The 21,022-nt window shown below is 34.2% G+C and overlaps 1 protein-coding gene across 1 annotated transcript in view; it reads left to right on the top strand.

Moving 5' to 3' along the window:
• ODF2L (outer dense fiber of sperm tails 2 like) overlaps positions 1 to 19,213 on the top strand; it is a 44,968-nt gene extending 25,755 nt beyond the window's left edge. Inside the window, exons 12-18 of the mRNA XM_069478157.1 lie at positions 8,799 to 8,909; positions 10,171 to 10,275; positions 12,211 to 12,369; positions 13,709 to 13,794; positions 13,877 to 14,039; positions 16,341 to 16,466; positions 19,037 to 19,213. Coding sequence (XP_069334258.1) covers positions 8,799 to 8,909; positions 10,171 to 10,275; positions 12,211 to 12,369; positions 13,709 to 13,794; positions 13,877 to 14,039; positions 16,341 to 16,466; positions 19,037 to 19,165 — 879 coding nt within the window. The 3' untranslated portion in view covers positions 19,166 to 19,213. The remainder of the gene's footprint in view (positions 1 to 8,798; positions 8,910 to 10,170; positions 10,276 to 12,210; positions 12,370 to 13,708; positions 13,795 to 13,876; positions 14,040 to 16,340; positions 16,467 to 19,036) is intronic.
• The last annotated feature ends 1,809 nt before the right edge of the window (positions 19,214 to 21,022 follow it).

Below are 21,022 nucleotides of genomic sequence, written 5' to 3'. Positions count from 1 at the left end.
ATCAATTTAGTCATTTGTATTGACTTTCTAATTAATAGGGCACTAACATAAATGATAATCTAAAGACCAACACAACTAAAAAGACATGTCAAGTTCCTAATAAACACTACAGCAAACATGTAACTTTATCTTTTTTAAAAACTACGTGAAGGTAGTTTTATGGAAGAAATGAAGAGAGAGAATTAAGATTGTTATGGGCATAAGATTATGAACATAAAGGCAACACACAATAAGCACTTCCAAGATAGGGTTCATGACCAAAGAGAAAGAAGAAGAAGAACCTGGGGTATATGGGTTTTGTGTAGAGTGCTGTGTACCTCTATGGCTTGCTATGTTCAGCTGTTTGTGCAATTTGTATTCAGCTGATAGTTTTTAATGGTACAAAGGATTAACAAACTGGAAAAAAATGCATATGAACAAAAGTTACTTCTTTGTTATGTTGACATCATTCCCCTGCTTACCAATAGTATAAAGTGAGCTTCACTGGATGGAAATGTGAAACAGAACAAATTATATGTCTTTACTTTTTATTTGTTAACATAAAGATATTTCTGTTTTTCCTTTCCTCTATCTGTTCTCTCCACATTGACTTCCCAATATCTTTTTATGTTGCCAATGTTACTAACATTGACAATTTGTTCTATTACCTTAAGTGCTCTTTTTATAGATGTACAGCAATGACTATTGTAATTGTTCTTTCACTACACAATCAAGTAATATGTTTATAACTTTTTTCTTGTCGAGCTTTTTAATTTTTCCAGAGTTTCCAAGTACCCTTCTTGTTGTACTCTACCCTTATCATAGCCTTGTTTTTTTTTTTTTTCTTGAAACTCTCATTATATTTCTATTCTCTGAAGAACCTGTTTTCTCCAGATTTCTTCTACTTGAGGCCCTCTATCTTCTTGTTTCAATCTGAACAGGTTGTTCTCTAGGCCTGCTGCCCAGATGCCATGCTGGAACTTCCTTTGGCTACTGTCCTCGTTGTACTGTTTCCTGGATCCCACATTGTCTTTCTTATTCCTCATTTTGCTGGGATATAGCTTCAAATAATCTCCCCTTAAAAAAGAAAAAAATGGGAAGTAAACATTAAAAGGTCTTACATGTCTAAAAATGCCTTTAATCTGCCCTCATTTGAATTGATGCTTTCAGCATCCTAGACTGAAAGTAATTTTTGCTCAGAACTTTGAAGGCTTCGCTCCATTGTCTTCTAGCAATCAGAGTTGCTGGTGGAGAAAATCTGTTGCCTGTCTGTTTCTTATTCCTCTGTGAAAATTTTAAATTTATTTTGAAATGTTCAAGAGATTCTCTTATCCTTGGTGTTTTGACATACACGTGTGGGTCTCTTCTTGTCCATGGTACTGAGGACTTTGTAGACATTGTAAATCCAATTACTCACATCCTTTACCTCTGGAAAATTCTCTTGTGTTATTTCTTTGGTAATGCTCTTTCCCCTGACACTTGCCATTTTCTCTTCTCTATCTGGGCGTACTTCTAATTGTTGATTTGTTGGACCTTCTGTATTAATACTCTGTCTTCAATCTCTGGCTTTTGTTCAGTCTTTTGGAGATTTCCTTGGTTATCTTATAATCTTTCTTTTAAATTTTTAATTTTCAAGAATATTTTAGTGTTCTCTGAATGTTCCTATCACCAAATATCTGAAGAAACCTGTAAGAATTGTTTTTTCAATTTTTTTTTTTTTAGTTTTCCAATGTATTTGTTTTTTCCTGGTTCATTTTTTTCTTTACTTTTTTTTTACATTGAAAAAAATGGATCTTTCTCTTTCACGTTGCTGTGTTTCCCTGAAGGTCTTGGTGACATTTAAGAATTTACAATTGAAACAATAGAAAAACCAGTGAGACTATAGAAAACCAATCTGGTTATGTGAATGGTTCTTGTCATTTGATTGGTTTCCCTTCACTTCACTTTCCTCAGCTGTTGAGAAATTAGTAATTTACCTGGTGGCCCCTAAAAAAATGCCAAAACACATGTATCTTTGCTCTGGGTCACCAGCACCATCCCTCTGTTCTAGTTTTCCCCAGACAGGTAACTCAATGTCTTTAGAGAAGAACCTTCCCTGTTTTGTTTCCTGGGAGGTAAACTCCTAATTCCAGGTGTTCTGCTTTGAGTGTACCAGAGGGAAATGGGAGGGCAGTGGTGGTCTGCTGTTTTTTTCACAGGCTTTGAGTTAATCCTTTTCAATCCCAGCTGTCAGTCCCACCCTCAGCCCCGTGCCTCTCTGGATTCTGTGGGTGGATAAACTTCCTCCTTAGCTGAATCCATTACTGCTTCACTAATCAGTCATCAGTTTTCTAGAAGCATTAAATATTTTGTCTTTTGATGGCCCCTGGTCTGTTTTCTTTATTAAGTGGACTTACAAACATTTTTATTCCTTTATATTAGTTTGGTCTTTAGAAGGAAGAGAGATAAACAAGTGTGGTTAGTCCTCCAGCAGAAGATGCTTTAATTTTATTTAAACCTAGGAAGTTCACTCCGATTAAGCATGTTACTAACCTTTCCCCCATTTTTTATTCTGTTTGATTCTTTATATATTCTATATGTAGAAGTTTATTGCACTTGCTTGTTTGTGTAATTTGTCTCTCCCTGATGGCTATCCTTCCCTCCATCCACACACCAGGGCCATGGATTATATTTTATCCTCTCATTACGTCTTGTGCCTAGTATTGTGCCTGGAATATAAATTTAATAAATGACTGTGGAGAATAGCAACAATAATGGCTGCTATTTATCAATTACCTTTAAATGCAAGAGACACTTTAAGAAGTACTTTACATCTTTTACTTCTAATTCTTATATCAATACATAATAAAGATATTTTTCTCAGTTATGGATGAATACATTGAAGCTCACAAGTAAATACTTGTACAACATCACACAGCTAGTTTAGTGGAAGAGCCAGGATTAGAATTTGGGAGAAGAATGGAAGAAAATACTGGACACTCTTGTTGACATTTTATAATTATAAATTTGATTTGTCTCATCTTTTAAATTATGTAAAGTTTGCCAGAAATTTTATTGGAAATTTCCAGAAAACAGAACACACAAATAACTCTAGGGAAGTATCTTATGTTTCTGTAAGTCTTGTATTAATTAAGATTTAGCTTCACAATATATGAAGAACACCCAAGTGGCTTAAAAAAGATAGAGGTATGTGTTTATTCTGTAAAAGAAATCCAGAGTTGGCAGTTCAAAGCTGATGTGGCATCAGGGTACTTAGCCTCTTTTTAGCCCTCTGCTCTGCCATCCTAGGTTATGACCCTCATTGTCATGTTCCAGAATGACTGCTGGAGCTCCAGCCTTTATAGCCGGGTTACAAGCAACAGGCTGGAGGAAAAAAGAATGCATTATCTCCCTTTTAAAAAAATTTCCTCCCTTTTAAAGATACTTCCCCAAAGTCCCGTACAACTTGCCTCTTATGTAGGCCCATGACCCCACCTAGCTGCAAGGGAGACAAGGGAATGTAGCCTTCTGGTTATTCTGAGCTCTAACCAAATATGAATACTCATTATTTCCTGCAACTTTTTCATGTTTCCTGCATCTATTCCTGTAGTTTTCCTATTATACTTTGGAATGCTCCTTTTCTCAATATCCAAATTCTACCTTCCATTTAAAGTTCAGCTCAAATGGCACTTCCTCTCAGTCTTCTCAGTGAATCATTCCATATAAGCTCCCCTATTTGTGTGCACGGGGTGCCCAGGGAAGATGTGACATATACTTAGCTCTGACTGAATATTTGTTGAATGAATGTTTTAAGTTATTTTATCTGTGAAGAGGAAGCAATTTTATTTATTATGTTTACTTAGTTTCCTTATTATCCTTCAGAGAGGAAGGATTAGATAATTATAAATCTAGTTTTTAATTATATGATAAAGGAATTTTAAATTACGTAGACTATAAAATTATTGAGTTAAAGTTTGTATCTTAGCACATTCTATTAATAATTCAGAAACATGTATTTTTAATGCAGTATTCTCTAGATTTTTGTTTAAGGAAAATATTTAGATATGTTTGGCATATGTTATTTATGGTGTAAAATTTCCTAGATGTTTATATTTTATCACTTTTAATTACTTTAGAGTAATTTTAGATTTTAAGGTTTCAAATAAAAAAGCTGCTGCTATTACTTCCAAGGCCCAGAAACCTCCCTCTATAAAAACAACTAAAGCTTATTTGGAGGGTTATAAAGTTTTGTTTGTTCATTATAGAAAGTTGGAAAAACAGAAAAGCACAAATGGAAAAACTTTAAAAATCACCTGTAATCTCACAACTGCAAGATAACTAAAGTTAATATTTTAGCATATATATAATTTTTGATATATGTAATATATATGCTACTTCCAGTTTTTTGCTATTATAAATAAAAAGGTAGATAGTTTCTTTTTGAGTGTTTTTTACACATCTATCTTCTTAGGGTCCTATTTCTAGAAGTGGGATTGTATGGTCAAAAGAAAGACTCATTTGTTTTTTCATTTTTAATGTGGTTGTTATATATCATAAATGTGTCTACTATATGTAAAAGGGTCCTTATGCTTCTTCTAGCACTAGGCAATTGAAAGTACTAATTTAAAACAGATCTCTCCAAATTTGATAGATAATCTCATTTAATCTTACAGCTTTTAATACCATCTATATGCTGGGGGCGCTCAAATTTATACCTCTAACCTAGATGTTGCCCCTGAATTCTAGACATGCTTCTGCTGCCCACTTGATATCTCCACTTGTACATTTAATAGGTGTGTTAAAGTTATCATGTCTAAAATGGAGCTCTTGATATGCCCCAAAATAATTCATCCTATAGTTTTTGTCATCTCAGTTAATGGCAAACCATTCTTTCTCTCAGAGTTCTGGAAATCCTGCTTCCAGTCTGTCAGCAAATCTACCTCAAATATATTCAGAATTTGACCACTTCTCACCAGCACCACCCCCATTACCCTGGTTCAAGCCACCATCATTTTTAAGTTTTGCAATGATTACCTGCCCATTCTTATTTCTGCCCTGGCCACTGCAGGCAGGCAGCATTGAGTGTAGCAGGAGAGTAGTTCCTATAAAAATGTAAGTGAGAACATATCACTTTACTGCTCAAAGCACCCCATGATGATGTCTTGCTTAAGAGAGTAGACACCTGCAAGGCATTACACCATCTGACTTTTCATTACCTGTCTGATCTCATCTCCTTCCACACTCCCCTTAGTTTTCTCTATTCCTACTACCCTGGCCTTGTTGCTGTTTTCCCCTAACTTGGTAGGCCTCCTCCCAGTGTTGCCTTTTTCCACAGGAATACTCTTTCATTAGTCACACTTCCTTTCAGTTTTTACTCAAAAGTTCGTCTCTCAAGAGGCCTTCCTTGCCTTACCCCCCCACATGTCATTCCTGTTCTGATTTTGTGTGTGATATATTTTATTGCTTATGCTTTTGTCTGTCTGCCCCTCTAGTATGTGAGCTTCTTGAAGGAAGGGGTTTCTATCTGTTTTGTTCACTACTAGAATTTTCAGTGCCTAGAGCATTTTTTTAATGACTAGTGAACATATTTGTTCATATATTCATTGACCATTTATTAGGTGATTAACTGTGAAATTTCTAATCAAAAGTTTATTATATCTCAAAAAAGAAGCAGTACAATTAATCAAAGTGTGCGCTTAAACTATCGACACAGTTTTGCCATCTTAATGGTAGCTTACTTATACCAGCAGTGAAGAAGCCTGGAGAGAGAGTGGCAATGAAATCAAGAAAGGCGTTTTCCACAGCTTGTTGAGAATTGACTATTTTTCCTTGCAAGAAATGGTCCAAAGCCTGGAAGAAGAGGCTGCTTAATCGCAAGCATCCTCATCATTTCATCCAGTTGCTTGCAGTAGACATCCAAAATAATTGATTGACCAGGTTTCATGAAGCTGTAGTGGATAATACCAGCTCTGGACCACAAAACAGATACCATCAGCTTTTTTTTTTAATGAATATTCAGTTTTTATGTTTCAGTGCTTCATCTTTATCCAACCATTGTGTAAAATGCTTGCAATTCAAAAAGAATCCATTTTTCATCACATATAACAATATGGTGTAGAAATGTTCGCCTTTATGTCATGGCAGCAAAGAAAGGCAAGCTTCGAGACAGTTTCTCTTCTGATGCTCATTTAATTCATGCGGTACCCATCTGTCTCTTTACGTTACCGATTTATTTCAAATGGTCCAATATTGTTGGAATAGTAATGTCAAACCTTGTGGCTAATTCACACATAGGTTGAGATGGATTTGCTTCCACTACAGCTTTCAGCTCATGATTATCCCTCTTGATCTCAGATCACCCACATGGCTCATTTTCAAGATTAAAATCACCAGGAGGGAACTTCTCAAACCATCGATGTACTGTGCGTTCATTAGCCACATCCTTCCCAAACATTTTTTTTGATATCTCAAGCTGTCTCTGCTGCATTGGTCCCACAATGGAACTCATATTCTAAAATAACATGAATTTTTGACTTCTCCGTGGTTTCACAGAAATTGCTCTGAAAAATTTGGCAGATAATCACAAGCCAAGCCATGTGTTTGAAAAATGAGGATGTACCTTCACAATAAAAAGAAAACAGGAAATGTCAAAGTGAAATGTCATAGATATCAACTGTCAAATTTAGTACTTAAGGAAATCTGACATTTCATACCTAATAACCTATTTCTCCCTTTTTGATTACCTAGTCATTATCCTTTATATTTGTCTTTTGACCTAATTAACATATAGGAATTCCTTATATTAAGGATATTAATCTTATATTTGTCATGATTTGCTCTATTTTTTCATATTTTGCTTGCTTCAAACTTTTTTGGAGAGGCTATGAAATTTTAGAGATATATTTTATATATATGTTTTTTTTTTTCATGGCTTCTGTTGGGAGTGGTCTCACAATTGGACACATCTTGCAAGCAGAGACATTGACCATACATCAAAAAATAAATCCAGACTATTTTTTTAAGGATGTTTTTATAGAAAACATCCTTGGAAGATGATAGCAATGTTTCCCTTTGGAGCAAAGGGTAGGCATGCTTGAGATCTGGGTTCCCTAAATTCAGGTTTATTCTTCTGTAATGCATCCCACTGCGTATGTGGTTGTTACCTGGCCCTGGCCCTTTTTATATTGCCTTATGGGAATTGGGGCTCAGAAAACTGACACAAGTTCTGATAGTCTTGCTATTCCTATTGTGAGTAATAAAGTCCTCTGTTTCTGACCCAGGAGTCTTGTGTCTTTTGTAGCATCTATGAAACTGTGAAGAGCTTGCAAGGAGGGTAAAATCTCATACTCTTAACAGTTCTCCTTATCTTCTTTTGATTTTATGCTTAATAGGGTTTTTGCTGTCCTAAAATCAAATACAGTTTTACCTGGATCTCCTTTGAAAATTTTTAAAGTGTTATTTTTATATTTAATCTTTAATTCATTTGGTGCTTCTTTAGTATTGGGTTGAGGCAGATAGTTAACCTGTTTTTTTACTAATAGTTAAACAGCTGTCTTATACCATTTATTTAGTGATCCATATTTTCTCCACTGATTTAAAAATCCAGCCTTTATCATGTACTAAGTATAATTTTTTGAGTATTTTTCTTTTTATTTTCTATCAACCTCTATTTTCTTATATTAGCATCTTAATAATTTTAATTCTTTATTTTTTTTTTTTTTGAGATAGAGTGTCGCTTTGTTGCCCTGGCTAGAGTGAGTGCCGTGGCGTCAGCCTAGCTCACAGCAACCTCAAACTCCTGGGCTTAAGCAATCCTACTGCCTCAGCCTCCTGAGTAGCTGGGACTACAGGCATGCGCCACCATGCCCGGCTATTTTTTTCTATATATATTTTAGTTGGCCAGATAATTAATTTCTATTTTTAGTAGAGACGGGGTCTCGCTCTTGCTCAGGCTGGTCTCGAACTCCTGACCTTGAGCGATCCACCCGCCTCGGCCTCCCAGAGTGCTAGGATTATAGGCGTGAGCCACCGCGCCCGGCCAATAATTTTAATTCTTTATACATTTTAATGTATAATAAATACTGAGATTCCCCACTTGGTATTCCTTTCAGAATTATATTAGTATTTCCTATTTATTATTCCCATATGAGTTTTAAATTAGTTTTGTTATATGTCCCTCTTCCCATTTGTTATACTTTTGGTTGAAATTGTCAAGTTTTTTTTTTTTTTTTTATTTGAGACAGAGTCTCACTCTATTGCTTGGGCTGGAGTGCCGTGGTGTCAGCCTAGCTCACAGCAACCTCAGACTCCTGGGATCCAGCAATCCTTCTGCCTCAGCCTCCCAAGTAGCTGGGACTACAGGCATGCGCCACCATGCCTGGCTAATTTTTTCTATATATTTGTAGTTGTCCATATAATTTCTTTCTATTTTTTTTAGTAGAGATGGGGTCTCGCTCTTGCTCAGGCTGGTCTTGAACTCCTGAGCTCAAATGATCTACCCACCTGAAATTTTCAAGTTTTAAATTAATTTGGAAAAAAACTGATATGTCAACAGTATTCATTCTTCGTACTTGGGAACATGGTCTATTTTCCACTTCTTTTTTTGTCAGTAAATTTTAAAAGTTTTAAAAATCATGTGTCCTGTGTAAGTCTTATTAAGGTTGTTCATAAGTATTAGTCAATTTTTGAAATTCCTACATTTTAGATGATAATTGTATATAATCAAAAATGATTATTTTATTAACTTTGTTGATAAATGAATTACTTTTTATAATTCAGTAGCACTGGAGTATAAATGTATTCTAATGACTTATAAAATCTATTTATATATTTCTTGTTAGACTACACTTGCTGCTTTGAAGGACGAGGTTGTTTCTGTTGAAAATGAACTCTTAGAATTGCAAGAAGTAGAAAAACAACAGAAAACCCTCATGGAAGTATATAAAACTCAGGTGACCACTGCATTTATTTTAGTGTTTATTAAAATTGGTAGACAATTTATAACACTGTATTTATTTGCAATCTAAATAAACAGAACTGAAGAGAAGTAGAGCTATTGTTTTGTGATATGATATGTCCCAAACATTTAAGGTCCCAAATACCTTTATAAACAGATGATTCTAAAAAAAAAAAATAGATGATTCTGCCAACTCCTGATTCAAACACTGCCTGTGGATATATTGGATATTCCTAAAAGTAGATTTAAAATTAATTACACAGGTGTAATATGAACCTTAATATATTATTGTTAATCTTAGTTATATTTGTTTGTCATCTTATATATTTAATGGTATTGATTTAGATTAATGACTTCCTTCCAGGGTCATTAAAACCCAATACTCCCCCTTTCTCAATAAAGTATAATTCAGATTTATTCACATGAAAGACCTAGAAAAGAACATATGACAATATATATGAAATAGAGCATGTGTTCAGTGGTTATTTATAGAAAAGCTTTATGTTCTGGAAATGTCGTGTTCAAGAAAAAAACTTCATGAAAAAGATGGGACTTATGCAGGTCCTTGCATGGTGGGTAACAAACTGATCAGTAAGAGAAAGTTGAAACTAAAGAATAGTAAACTAACGGTAGAAACTTAAGGGGGGATGGGCAAAGTGTAGGCAAGTAGGAAGGAGCTGCATCTGGATGGATTAGATAGGAAAATGGGGTTGAGACATCCAGTTAGAATATTTAGTCATCCAGGTCTGAAGTAAGAATGGAGGCTTTGGGACCTGTTATTGAGAATGTCATCAGGGTCTTCCAGCTGGTTGGTTGGGTTTAATCCCATAGCAGAAACACTGTGGATGAGTTACCATATTTTAGGTGCTGAGCCTTATATAAAGCATACAGATATTTTTTGAGTGAAATTCGATTTGGTGGGAAAAATAATTGAAATGGGAATTAGTTTGGACCAGAGACTAATACTTTAAAGTGACATTGACCTGCAGATGACAATTTCTATAGTTTTCAGAGATCAAATGAAGAGTCTAGAAGTATTGATGGGAAAAGACAGGTATATCGTAAAAGAATTATGGACAAGAGCAGGGCCCTGAGTGATTCTGTATTCAAAGAAGGAATAACACTAGATACCTACCGAGAGTATTGATAGGAAAATAATGATTTATTTAAAATGAAAATTTAAATTTTAGATTTTTACTTCATGTCATGGTTCTAATAATAAAATAATACATGTTGCTCTAATATTTTATTTTCAGGTACAAAAGTTGCAAGAAGCAGCAGAAATGGTAAAAAGCAGATGTGAAAATTTGCTACGTGAAAATAACCTATTAACAAAAAATAAAAATAAAAAGTTAGAGAAGGTAAGTTTGGAATTTGAAATAATAAAATATATGTTTTTTGCTTTTTTAATATAATACTATCCAAATTCTTTCATTTTGGTCATTTTCTCTAGTTCATACCTAGGAAAATTCTGTTCATAATCTCTGTAGGAGTTTGTTTTCTGAGGAAATAATGTTTCTTTCAGACTTGAAATATTTGTGTGAATGTTTTTTCACTTTTTCCTTAATATTTGGGAAATAGCATAAATGTTTAATTTTTCTGATACAAGAGCAGACTTAAATTTAAGTAGCTCAAAAAATTGTTATCACTGAGCTTCATCAACCATAAGTATATAGACTTGAATACCTCTCATTTTTAATCTCATCTTTTTTTCCTGGTTGTAAATCTTTTGTGTCTAAAAAAGCAAAGTCAGTATTTCTCTGCTAAATGCATTTTTGGAAGAAAAATAGTATCTTTAAAAAAACCCCATCATTTCCTTTTATTCACCCTATTGCAACAAAATGAGGGGAAGGCCAGTATTGGCAAGTTATGGTGTTTGTGTGAATATTTTTAAGTTTTTAAATGAAACCGCATCCTTTTTTGGGTTTTCATGTTGTTTTGGTAAGAAAGCAGTGAAAGTTGTGGGATTCTGATTTCTGGCTGGAGAGGTCATGGGATGTTAGTGGTCAGTTCCAACTGAGTGTGATGAGGTTACTGTCTCTGGATTGTTCCCGTATCTTGGGTTTGGGAAGTCAGAGTGAGGCACCAGTGTGAAGAGGAGGTCAGCCAGAGCGCCATCCTCCAAACAGACACAAAGACAGCCCACAGTGAATGCATAGCTTACTACTTTCGTAGAATGATTTTCCGCCTATTTTTAGAGGGCCAGAGAAGAAACCATTTCATGTTTTTTGGTCTCTTTTTCTCATGAGACATACCAGTGCAAATGTCTCCTCTAGGCATCACTATAAATCAAAGCCTATTTTAAAACCCAGTTCAAAAGGTGGAGAGGGGCAGAGCCTGCGTTTTTCAGATTCTGTGAGATTAATGTTTTCTTACTGGTATTTAACCAGAAAAGTAATTTTTTAAGTGAAATTTTTCTTTTTCTTTTTCTACTGTTTTAAGTCTCCTGGTTTTCTCATGAATGCATAGATGTTTTGAGGACACAAAAGTATGCTTTGTTCTGCTTTTATCTTTTGTGATCAAGAATGCCAGATGCTGCACAGAATCATAGGTGTTCCTGTCTCAGGGAGAGTCTGACTCTTGTTTTTCTTCCTCATGAACACCTTAAATGCCATCTTTGGCTATTTTTTCTTAATTAGCAGTCCAAGCATTTCTTAAGGTTATTTCTTGTCACATATTCACAGAGGTGCTACAGTGAGGAACTGCAGCAGCCAAAGGAGATTAATATAAATGAAATCAGAGAGATTTGTTCATAGTAATATTAATGATCAAATTACAGTCAATTGAGAACTGATGATACTAGTTATTTTGAAATCATATAGAATAAATCCCACCAATCTGGGCTAACATGAGTGAAGGAAGGCTGCTCTAATTGAGTATCTGAATTATAAGACTGAATGGCTAAAAGTGACAATTGTTTTGGAACTGATAGTTGGACAGTAGAAAACTACTATACCAGCTTTATTAATAATAATATCCTTGTTTGAATCTAATGACAGGGTTCAAAAAGTTTGCTTTCCCAAACAGGCTAGATATTCTCCCTGCCAGCTAATATTAGCCTATTTATGTGCATAACAAACTCTTTGAAAACTGAAGTCCATCCCACTTTTTAGTTATACGTTCTTACTTAGCAAAATTTAATATTTATTTATATTTATTTGGCTAAATATTTTTGTATAAAACCATTATACCTAAAATACTTATTATGTTGCAAGCATATGTAGTATTGAAGATAGTAAAAATATTAATGCTGAATGTGTGATCTTGCACTTATTTCCCCTAATGCCACAACTCAGATGAGAGACCAGATGGAGTCTCATCTGCAGGAGTTAGAGCATGTCCGCGATTCCTTGACGGCAGCTGAACGGAGGCTTCACAAGTGTCAGGAGAATTTGCAGCGCTGCAAGGGGAAGTGTGCAGACCAGGAACACACCATTAGGGAGCTGCAGGGCCAGGTGTCCAACGGTCGTTCTCAATTTTGCTAGATGTGTTAAAGGAGTGCTTTGGAATGATTTCACCAGTTGAGGGCACTCATGTCAGGGCTTGATATTTTTATTCTCATCCGTATCAGTTGATAAAACATCAATTTTCATGCAGATACTGTGATGTTATTTTGCAAGCTATTCTTTTAGTATTTTCTGGTGAAAAATTGGTAATTAAAATTGCTAATTTAGTTAATTCACACAAATCTATATTTAGGTATTTGAGGGTATGGTAATAGCATAAAAGGAGCAACACTATGCTTACATATATGTTTCTTAATGTCAGGGTTAGGTAAATTACTGTAATTTACCCTATACAAATTAGAATTTATTTTAATTAGAATTGTGCCTCAAGTTTATTGGAATTACTTTAAGGTTTTTTTTTTTCAATTTATAGTTTTTTTGCTCCCTCAGAATAGGGATCATGTGTGCCCTATTAATCACTACATAGCCATCTCCTAGCCCAATGCCTGGCACATAAAAAGCACTCGATAAGTATTTTTTGAATTAATGAATTTTTTTTCAAAGAAGGAATCCAAGGGTGATGGCCTTTTTTGTTTACTTGCAGGACAGTTTTAGGAAGGATTCCCTGTCTTCGAAATATAATCTGGATTTTAATTTTGAAATACATCCTATTTTTAGAAACATGCTGACAAGATTTTTGTGAATTTAAATTCCTGAGAAGAGATTTTTCTAGGAGAATGTCAAATTACTTAAATGACTATTAATAATTGAAATTATGAGAAAAGATTCTTTCTATTATCAAAGCTTCTTAAACTGTTTAAATCAGCTTTGTAGCAATGGGAAGAATATTCTGACTTGGCTCAGGCAAATGTGTTTTTGGTTGATTTGCTTCATATTGCTTCTCATGAAAATATGGTTTTTTACTTATAATTACAACTTCACAGATATTCAATTATCAATCAGTATTTTTAGGTGAAATGGAAAACTTTAAGAGAAACCCTAAGTATCCCACAATAGGAGATTGATACTGTTTAAAATTTTTATATTTTGACTTAACAAAATAAATGTCCTACTTCAATAAAGTGTCATTCAAAATGTTTTAATATCATACATTGTCCAGAAAAATTTTCAGTTGATAATTTTCCAACATAGGCAACATAGTTTTTTAAACCTTAACCAGGACTTTAAGAACTTGTATTTTAGCAATGTAATATTTCTTGGTGTCTTTCTGTGTAAGAGTGATAATATTTATAACTTCCTATTTCCTCTGATTGTTCTAACAATACATTATGTAGATTTCTTTGGAAGGTGATTATAAATAAAAATAAGAAAACTTTTTTTTTCATAGATTGATGGAAATCACAATCTTCTGATGAAGCTTTCTCTGGAAGAGGAAAATTATCTTATTCAGTTGAAGTGTGAAAACCTTAAACAGTAAGTATTAAATTGACTTAAAACTGGTGCTACATTTTCCTCTACACACTGTAATTTTAAAATATATGTTTTCTATAAAAAGGAAATTAGAGCAGATGGATGCAGAAAATAAAGAGCTTGAAAAGAAGCTGGCAAACCAAGAAGAATGTCTTAAGCACAGCAATCTTAAGTTTAAAGAGAAATCTGCAGAATATACAGCATTGGCCAGGCAACTAGAAGCTGCGTTAGAAGAAGGAAGACAAAAGGTACCGGTGACCTATATTTAGAAACTTTTTAATTAGTTTACCAAAGAGTTGTCTTTTTAAACAGACAATATTTCATCTTGCCAAACCTACAGTTATTGTTTTTATCCTGATGACAGGGTGGAGGGAGCAATTACATTTTTGTTCTTTACTTATTTTCTGTTTCAAGCAAAACATTTACATTACTGAGCCAGAGTTATTTCACTAGATAAATAAATGGTGATGTGGCAGGGCAAAGGGCAGAGATGGAAGACACTTTGAAGGCATAACCCTCTCCTCCCCCAATATTTTTTTAATATAAAACCAAATTGAATGTGCAAATAATTGAAAATTTTGATTTTGATCTGGATCTGGTGAGCTGTAAAGCTCAAGTTTCTTTTGACAAATATTGTTGCATAAATACATGCAAAATTAAATTCCAGTTAAATCCATTAGATTAACGTTCAGTGAATACCTTCTCTGTATCAGGTACTCTGATAGTGCTTAAGATGCACAGATGAATAAGGCGTGGCCTTGGCTCTCAGGATGCTCAATCTAGTAGGGAGGAATATGTGAACAATAAATGTCTTGCTGCATGTATGTAATAGAGGGTGAGCCCAAGGTACACAGAGAAAGTGGTTATTTCAAGCTGGAGGTGATAGGCAATGATTCAGGAAGGTCTCAAAGAAGAGATAAATTTATCAATTTGAAAATCTAATCTTGAAAAGGTATAAGGTGGGCTTTGGAGTCTAACAGGAACCAAATTTAAATTCTGACTTTGATACATCGTACCCTGGCCCAGGGCAAGCTACTTCCCTTAACTTTAGTTTCTTAATCAGTAAAATGGGGGTGATGAGTTTCCTCATAGGACTGAGTGATGTTAAAAAGCAATCATTTATATTCTGATGACTCTCAGATGTATATCTCTATCCAGACCTCTCTCCTTACTAAAATCTGAACTCATATATTCTGCCACTTACTTGGCATCTCCACTTAACGTAGGCATTTCAAACTTAACATGTTCAAAACCAAATTCTGAATCATTCCCTCTAAACTCTCTTCGACCCATGGTCTTCCTACAGCCCATTAATGACAATTCCATAAAAGTCAGAAAAAATCTGATACCCTTGAAATGTGGCTCTTATATCACAAATGTCACACATATATTTTGATTTTCTTAAACTCTGGGAAACAAATTTAAACTGATTTTGAGAGACACATAATTGAATAAAAGCTAAATAATAAAATGTACTGCCAATGGTCAAAATATAATACAGATTTCGCAGCCCCACCAACCTTTGGGAGGAAAATAAGAAGTGACTTTATCTGTATCTTAGGTTCAGCCTAAATGGACTTTGGAAATGCCATGTGCTCTCAGATTCCTTCCCAAAAGGAAGAATTCAGAGTCCCCAGAGGATTGTCTGCCCTCTAGTTTCTGCCCACATGAGGAGTGCCGTTACTACCTGTCACCATTGCCCACATGGGAGGGGATGATGCCAAGGGCATGGATGTTTGTCCTGAGGGCCCTTCCTTCCACAGCTTCAGATGCTATTAGCATCCCTCACTCACAATTGCCCTTGTAATTTGTGCAGAAGAAATCTTTGTAAATAACTTTGTAATGACCTAGAACTGAGTCTACAGGCATTAGTTTAGAAGACAATCCTTCTCAGTAGCTCCTTGCTCCTGGACTAGTCCCTACCTCCTCTCTCATTCTTGTGGCTCCAAACCAACATTTTTACCAATAGGCTCCCACATGTCTGAATCCTTGGGTAAACATAGCTAAGCTAGACTTTCTGCTAAAATAAGCAATCAGAGAAATATGAAAACTCATATTCAGATTACTTTGGAAGTGAATGAATGAAAAACCAATCTGTGTGTGTGTGTATGTGAAATGTGTACATCACCCCCTTAATTCTATCCATCTAAGTGTGTAATCAGGATTTAATGAGAACTTTCTATGTTCTACCACTGCTCTAGACACCATGGTGAGTATAATGCTATGAAAAGTGGCAATTGGCCCCAGCATGTTTTAAAAACACACTGTTGGGGAAAACGCCTACCTAAGTAACAGAGCAGTGAAAATGTTTACATCTCTTTTATCTCAAGCTAATTTTGCAGATATTTACACTGCAAATATAAGTAAAGTACATACTTATATATACTTCTTCAAGATAGAACATTTTAAAATATTTTCTAATTAAATCGTCTAACATCCAGTTAATATCTGTTTGGATAAAAGAGATACAGCATAACCATGTCAAGGCTTTCAATCATATTTTAAAGAAAACACATTTAGTTATTTTGCTCTTTTAATAAAAATTACAGGTTTCTGAAGAAACAGAAAAAATGTCATCTAGAGAGAGGGCTTTACAAATTAAAATATTAGATCTGGAAACTGAGCTTAGAAAGAAAAATGAAGAGCAAAATCAACTTGTTTGCAAAATGAACAGTGTAAGTATTAGTATGGCTTAATGTATTATAAAAAAATAAATTAGCGTTTAACATGCTTACTGTGTAAAGTACAAAGTGAGAGGAATCAAGGCTATTGCTTTACTGATAATATTAAAAATAACAACTAATATAGTACATAAAAAATAAAAATGTCAGGATATGCCAAAGAATTTATTATCCTGCCTCCTTGGTAGCATCTATTGCATTGCTCCCAGATCACATCAGGCCATTTCCTTGCATATTGCTTCTGTATGACAGCTGCTTAATGAAAGTTACAGATACACTTAATTTCTTCTTGGTATAAATTTTTCATTTTTTTTAAGATAAATACAGGCCGGGCGCGGTGGCTCACGCCTGTAATCCTAGCACTCTGGGAGGCCGAGGCGGGTGGATCGCTCAAGGTCAGGAGTTCGAGACCAGCCTGAGCAAGAGCGAGACCCCTGTCTCTACTAAAAATAGAAAGAAATTATCTGGCCAACTAAAATATATATAGAAAAAATTAGCCGGGCATAGTGGCGCATGCCTGTAGTCCCAGCTACTCGGGAGGCTGAGGCAGTAGGATCGCTTAAGCCCAGGAGTTTGAGGTTGCTGTGAGCTAGGCTGACGCCACGGCACTCACTCTAGCCAGGGCAACAAAGCGACACTCTGTCTCCAAAAAAAAAAAAAAAAAAAAAAGATAAATACAATTTAAACTATTATTATGAGTTAGATTTTTATATCTGTCTTGAATAATGAATATTATATTTTAGAAAGTTATAATTTGTTGTTAAATATTCAGTATTGTTACATCTGCATGTGAGATGGATGCTTTGATCCACTCAGCCATCAATTGAGAATACCAAATTGGTTGTGTTTAATTAGTCTTCTAATGTTCTCTTCCTTGAATATTCATGAAATTGTCAATTGGCATAAGATATTCTGAAAGTAAGCATTAGTTGTGATTAAATTACTTAATAACTATCTACTTAATAATGACATAGTAAATAATGATATTATTTTTTCCAGAAGCCAAAGACTCCATGAAAACTATTTTTCATTCCCAAGTCTCTAAAAACTTGAAAACAAAAGTGAGATGATTTTTGGCAGGCACTATTTAATTTTATTTCTATCAAAACTTCATGACAATTTAATCAGAACAAGACATTTATCACTTTTAATAGCACAGGCCTTCCTTTTATTTCTAATTCTTTTTTCTTTTTTTTTTAACTCACCATCAGAGTTTCTGATCGTGTAAAGTATGTGTGATGTTCTTTGTGTAATTGAAACCTTTGAAAAAATAAAGTAAATAAACTAAGGTGAGGTGGGTTTTGCTATGTCCCAGTACTTGGCTAAAGCTACTAAAATAGGTTTAAGATCTGATGTTTTGTTAAACCTGATAATTTTTGCACTAGTAAAGATCTAGAATTGTAAACATACATTTAGACATTGCTGAAAAATGAATTTATGTGTTCTGTGCCTTCCAGGGGACAGTTCAGTGGGCAGTTGGGTATTTATTTTATATGCCTGCTTTAGCCCCAGTTGAGTTGTAAGCACCCTGAGAGCATGTCACATAGTTGACTATATCTCTGGTGTTTTCATAGTGCCCTGCCTGCCTGCATGCCTGTTTGTATTTTCTGCCCAGCTACTCTAATTGGGGGCAGAGTGGATGCACAGATCCAAGGGTGTCTTTGAAGTCTTATGTATTATCCTAAAATCCATTCACATTTTACATTCTAGCCTATAGGATAAGTGTATGTCACTTTTTCTCTCTGTACTTTTCATGCTCCATAGACATTGGCTGTATTCATCTGTGACTGTGTGCAGCCCTCTCTAGCACATTGCCTCGTATGGCCCCACTTCACCTGATGGGCATTGCTCAATTTCAGAAGGTATCAGATGTTATTGAACACCTGATATGAAGGACATAAAAGATCTCTCTTTTCAAGATGCCTACATTTTAGTGGGAACTAGATGGCATTTGCAACCTGTCTTTATCTAAAGCATTTTCAGTGAACAGATCTACTTAGGAATTTATATGCAACTGAAGCTAAAAAAATGTATTGGGGTTTTGTATTTTTTCCTCACAGAACATCTGTAATATTAAGAGTTCTTTTTATTATTTTAAAGGATTCTAAGAATAAAATGTTCACATTATCAAAACTAGAATTCTATCATTTTTTAATGCAGCAAAGATCATTCATATGGTATAAAATATGAATTTTTAGGCAGAGAAAATGGCAAAAACTAGTATGAAAATATGTCATGTTAAATATAATGGAAATTATGACAATTTTAAATAAAAGCTGTTCATTAAGTTAATCATGTTAAATATATAATAATTTGGGGCCAAGTGAATGTGTATTATAATAAACTATTTCATAGTAGAGATCAACCATGTATGTGCTTTAATTATTAAAGAAGAGTGAGCACTAAGATAAGAATGAACACATCAAATATGAGGATTCTTTCTTTCAAAAAATTAAAAATCTATTCAGTTATTGTGTGTATATATATATTTTATATTATGACTCTTATCCTTTGATTTGAATGCCAGTATTGATTATCTGTATTTCTCTCTTTTTTTTATTTAGAAAGCACAGCATCAGGAAGTGCGTTTGAAAGAAATACAACATAGTCTTGAGAAATCGGAAAATCAAAATGAGAGTATTAAAAATTATTTACAGTTTCTTAAAACTTCTTATGTAACGATGTTTGGATAAATTGTCAACTTTATTTTCTATAAGCAGTAGATTTTATTATGAGTCTAAAATATGATTAGGTAAAGAATAAATAAATATACTACCAGTTGCTATATTTTATGATTTATGGGTGGTAATATGAGAGTTTTTATATAAAGATTTTTGAAACATAATTTATTATGTTTCAAATAAACACAATTTATTATCTTATTGAAACTTTAGAACAACATAGCCGTTATCCTTTTGCTGGATACTTCTCATTTAGCTCTTGTTTAATTCTTTTTTAAATTATATTGGTTTTTAGAATATTTCTCTCTCTCACACATACACACACACAAGTCAGATTCATTCTTTGTGATGTCTGTAGCCATGATTCAAGTGAATTTGTAATGAATCTAGGTCAATTATGAGCCAAATACATGATTTTAAATAATGTGTGTAATTGTTTTATATTGTGGTGCTATATAAATATAATAAAGGAAAATATTCTGAATTTTAATTTTTTACAATGGTGTAATTATATACTTTCTAAGGATACCAAAGGTCTCAATATATTTAATATTGCTTCAAGTATATGCTGAGTTGCCATTATAATTTCTGTTAGGTTTTAAATATAAAATTTTGAGTCATAGCTATTAAATGTCAACTGACAGTGACAGATGAAATCATGTTGTCAGGCATTGTTTCTTTATAAAGAATAGCCTTTCAGGCTGTCCTTTGAATTCATGTTCTCTTTTGTTCACTTTATGTTAGTGATCATCTGATACTATTGTAGACATTCTAAAGCCCCTGAGTTAACTGAAAGATTAAAGGGGGATAACTTGTCCCACCCTTCCCATGGCCAGCTCACATGGGTTGATCAAAATAAGCACTTTTAATACCAGGAAGCTTTAGGGTAAGGTCTTTACTATTGGGATGAGGTTGTCCAAGTTGACAAAGAACTTGCTGCCTATAATCTCCCATCCTGTGTGGCAAGAAGGCAGGATATTCTAAAAGGAGATGAATATAGTTTACCAAGGATCAAGTCATTAGTGACTTTCCTTAGTGAGTTGAGAGCTGTTTATTCAAATTAATACTCAGGTCTTAAAAGATCACTCAAAAAGGCAGGTTGTGTGCTCCACAGTCCCAGCCTCTGAGCAGAGCTTTCTCTCTCCAAGATGTTTTAGCCTCTTTCCTGATCAGAAATAGGGACCTTCTCCCCATGAGTCCTCTTACAACTAAGACCATCATAACTTCTGCAGGAGCTTACTTCCTAGTAACCCAAATGTTTTGTGGTATTTTTTTTTAATATCAAGATATAGAATGCCAGAAACTGACCACAATTTTTGCCCAACAATTGCTAACAAAATTAGTGTTGCCTTTTTTTTTTTTTTTTAAATCATAGTATTTTTGGTACTAAAAAACATACTTGACCCTTACATATTTTTGGTACTAAAAAACATACTTGACCCTTACACATCTCCTAAGAAATATCCACATGAAAGGAAACCTGAGCTCTTAAGTTTTGCTCACTAAACTGTAAGTTCCTTAAGGGCAGAACTATATCCTTCATGTGAGTATCTCACATTGTACTTGATATATAGTGGGTACTTGGTTGATATTTGTGAATAAATAAATGGATAGATGTTGAAAGAGGTAGGTATTTATTTTCATGTTCCTCTTTTAAATATGAAAATGTAAGCCTAAGGGATTAACTACTGTGGCTGTGGTATGAAACTTAAGTTTTAAAGTTGACATTTGAATTCAATTCTCTAAAATTAAAGTTTTCTATACAGTGCTGTGGTTGCAGTGGCAGCAACACAGCAGCAACATTGCTATTACTTATTAAGCATTTGCTATGTGCCAAAGTTTAAGTGTGATACACGTATAAACTCATTT

The sequence above is a fragment of the Eulemur rufifrons genome, chromosome 8 (genome assembly GCF_041146395.1).
Source record: "Eulemur rufifrons isolate Redbay chromosome 8, OSU_ERuf_1, whole genome shotgun sequence".
Lineage (NCBI taxonomy): Eukaryota > Metazoa > Chordata > Mammalia > Primates > Lemuridae > Eulemur > Eulemur rufifrons.
Note: the sequence above shows the minus strand (reverse complement) of the source record. Positions and strands in the feature narration are given on the sequence as shown.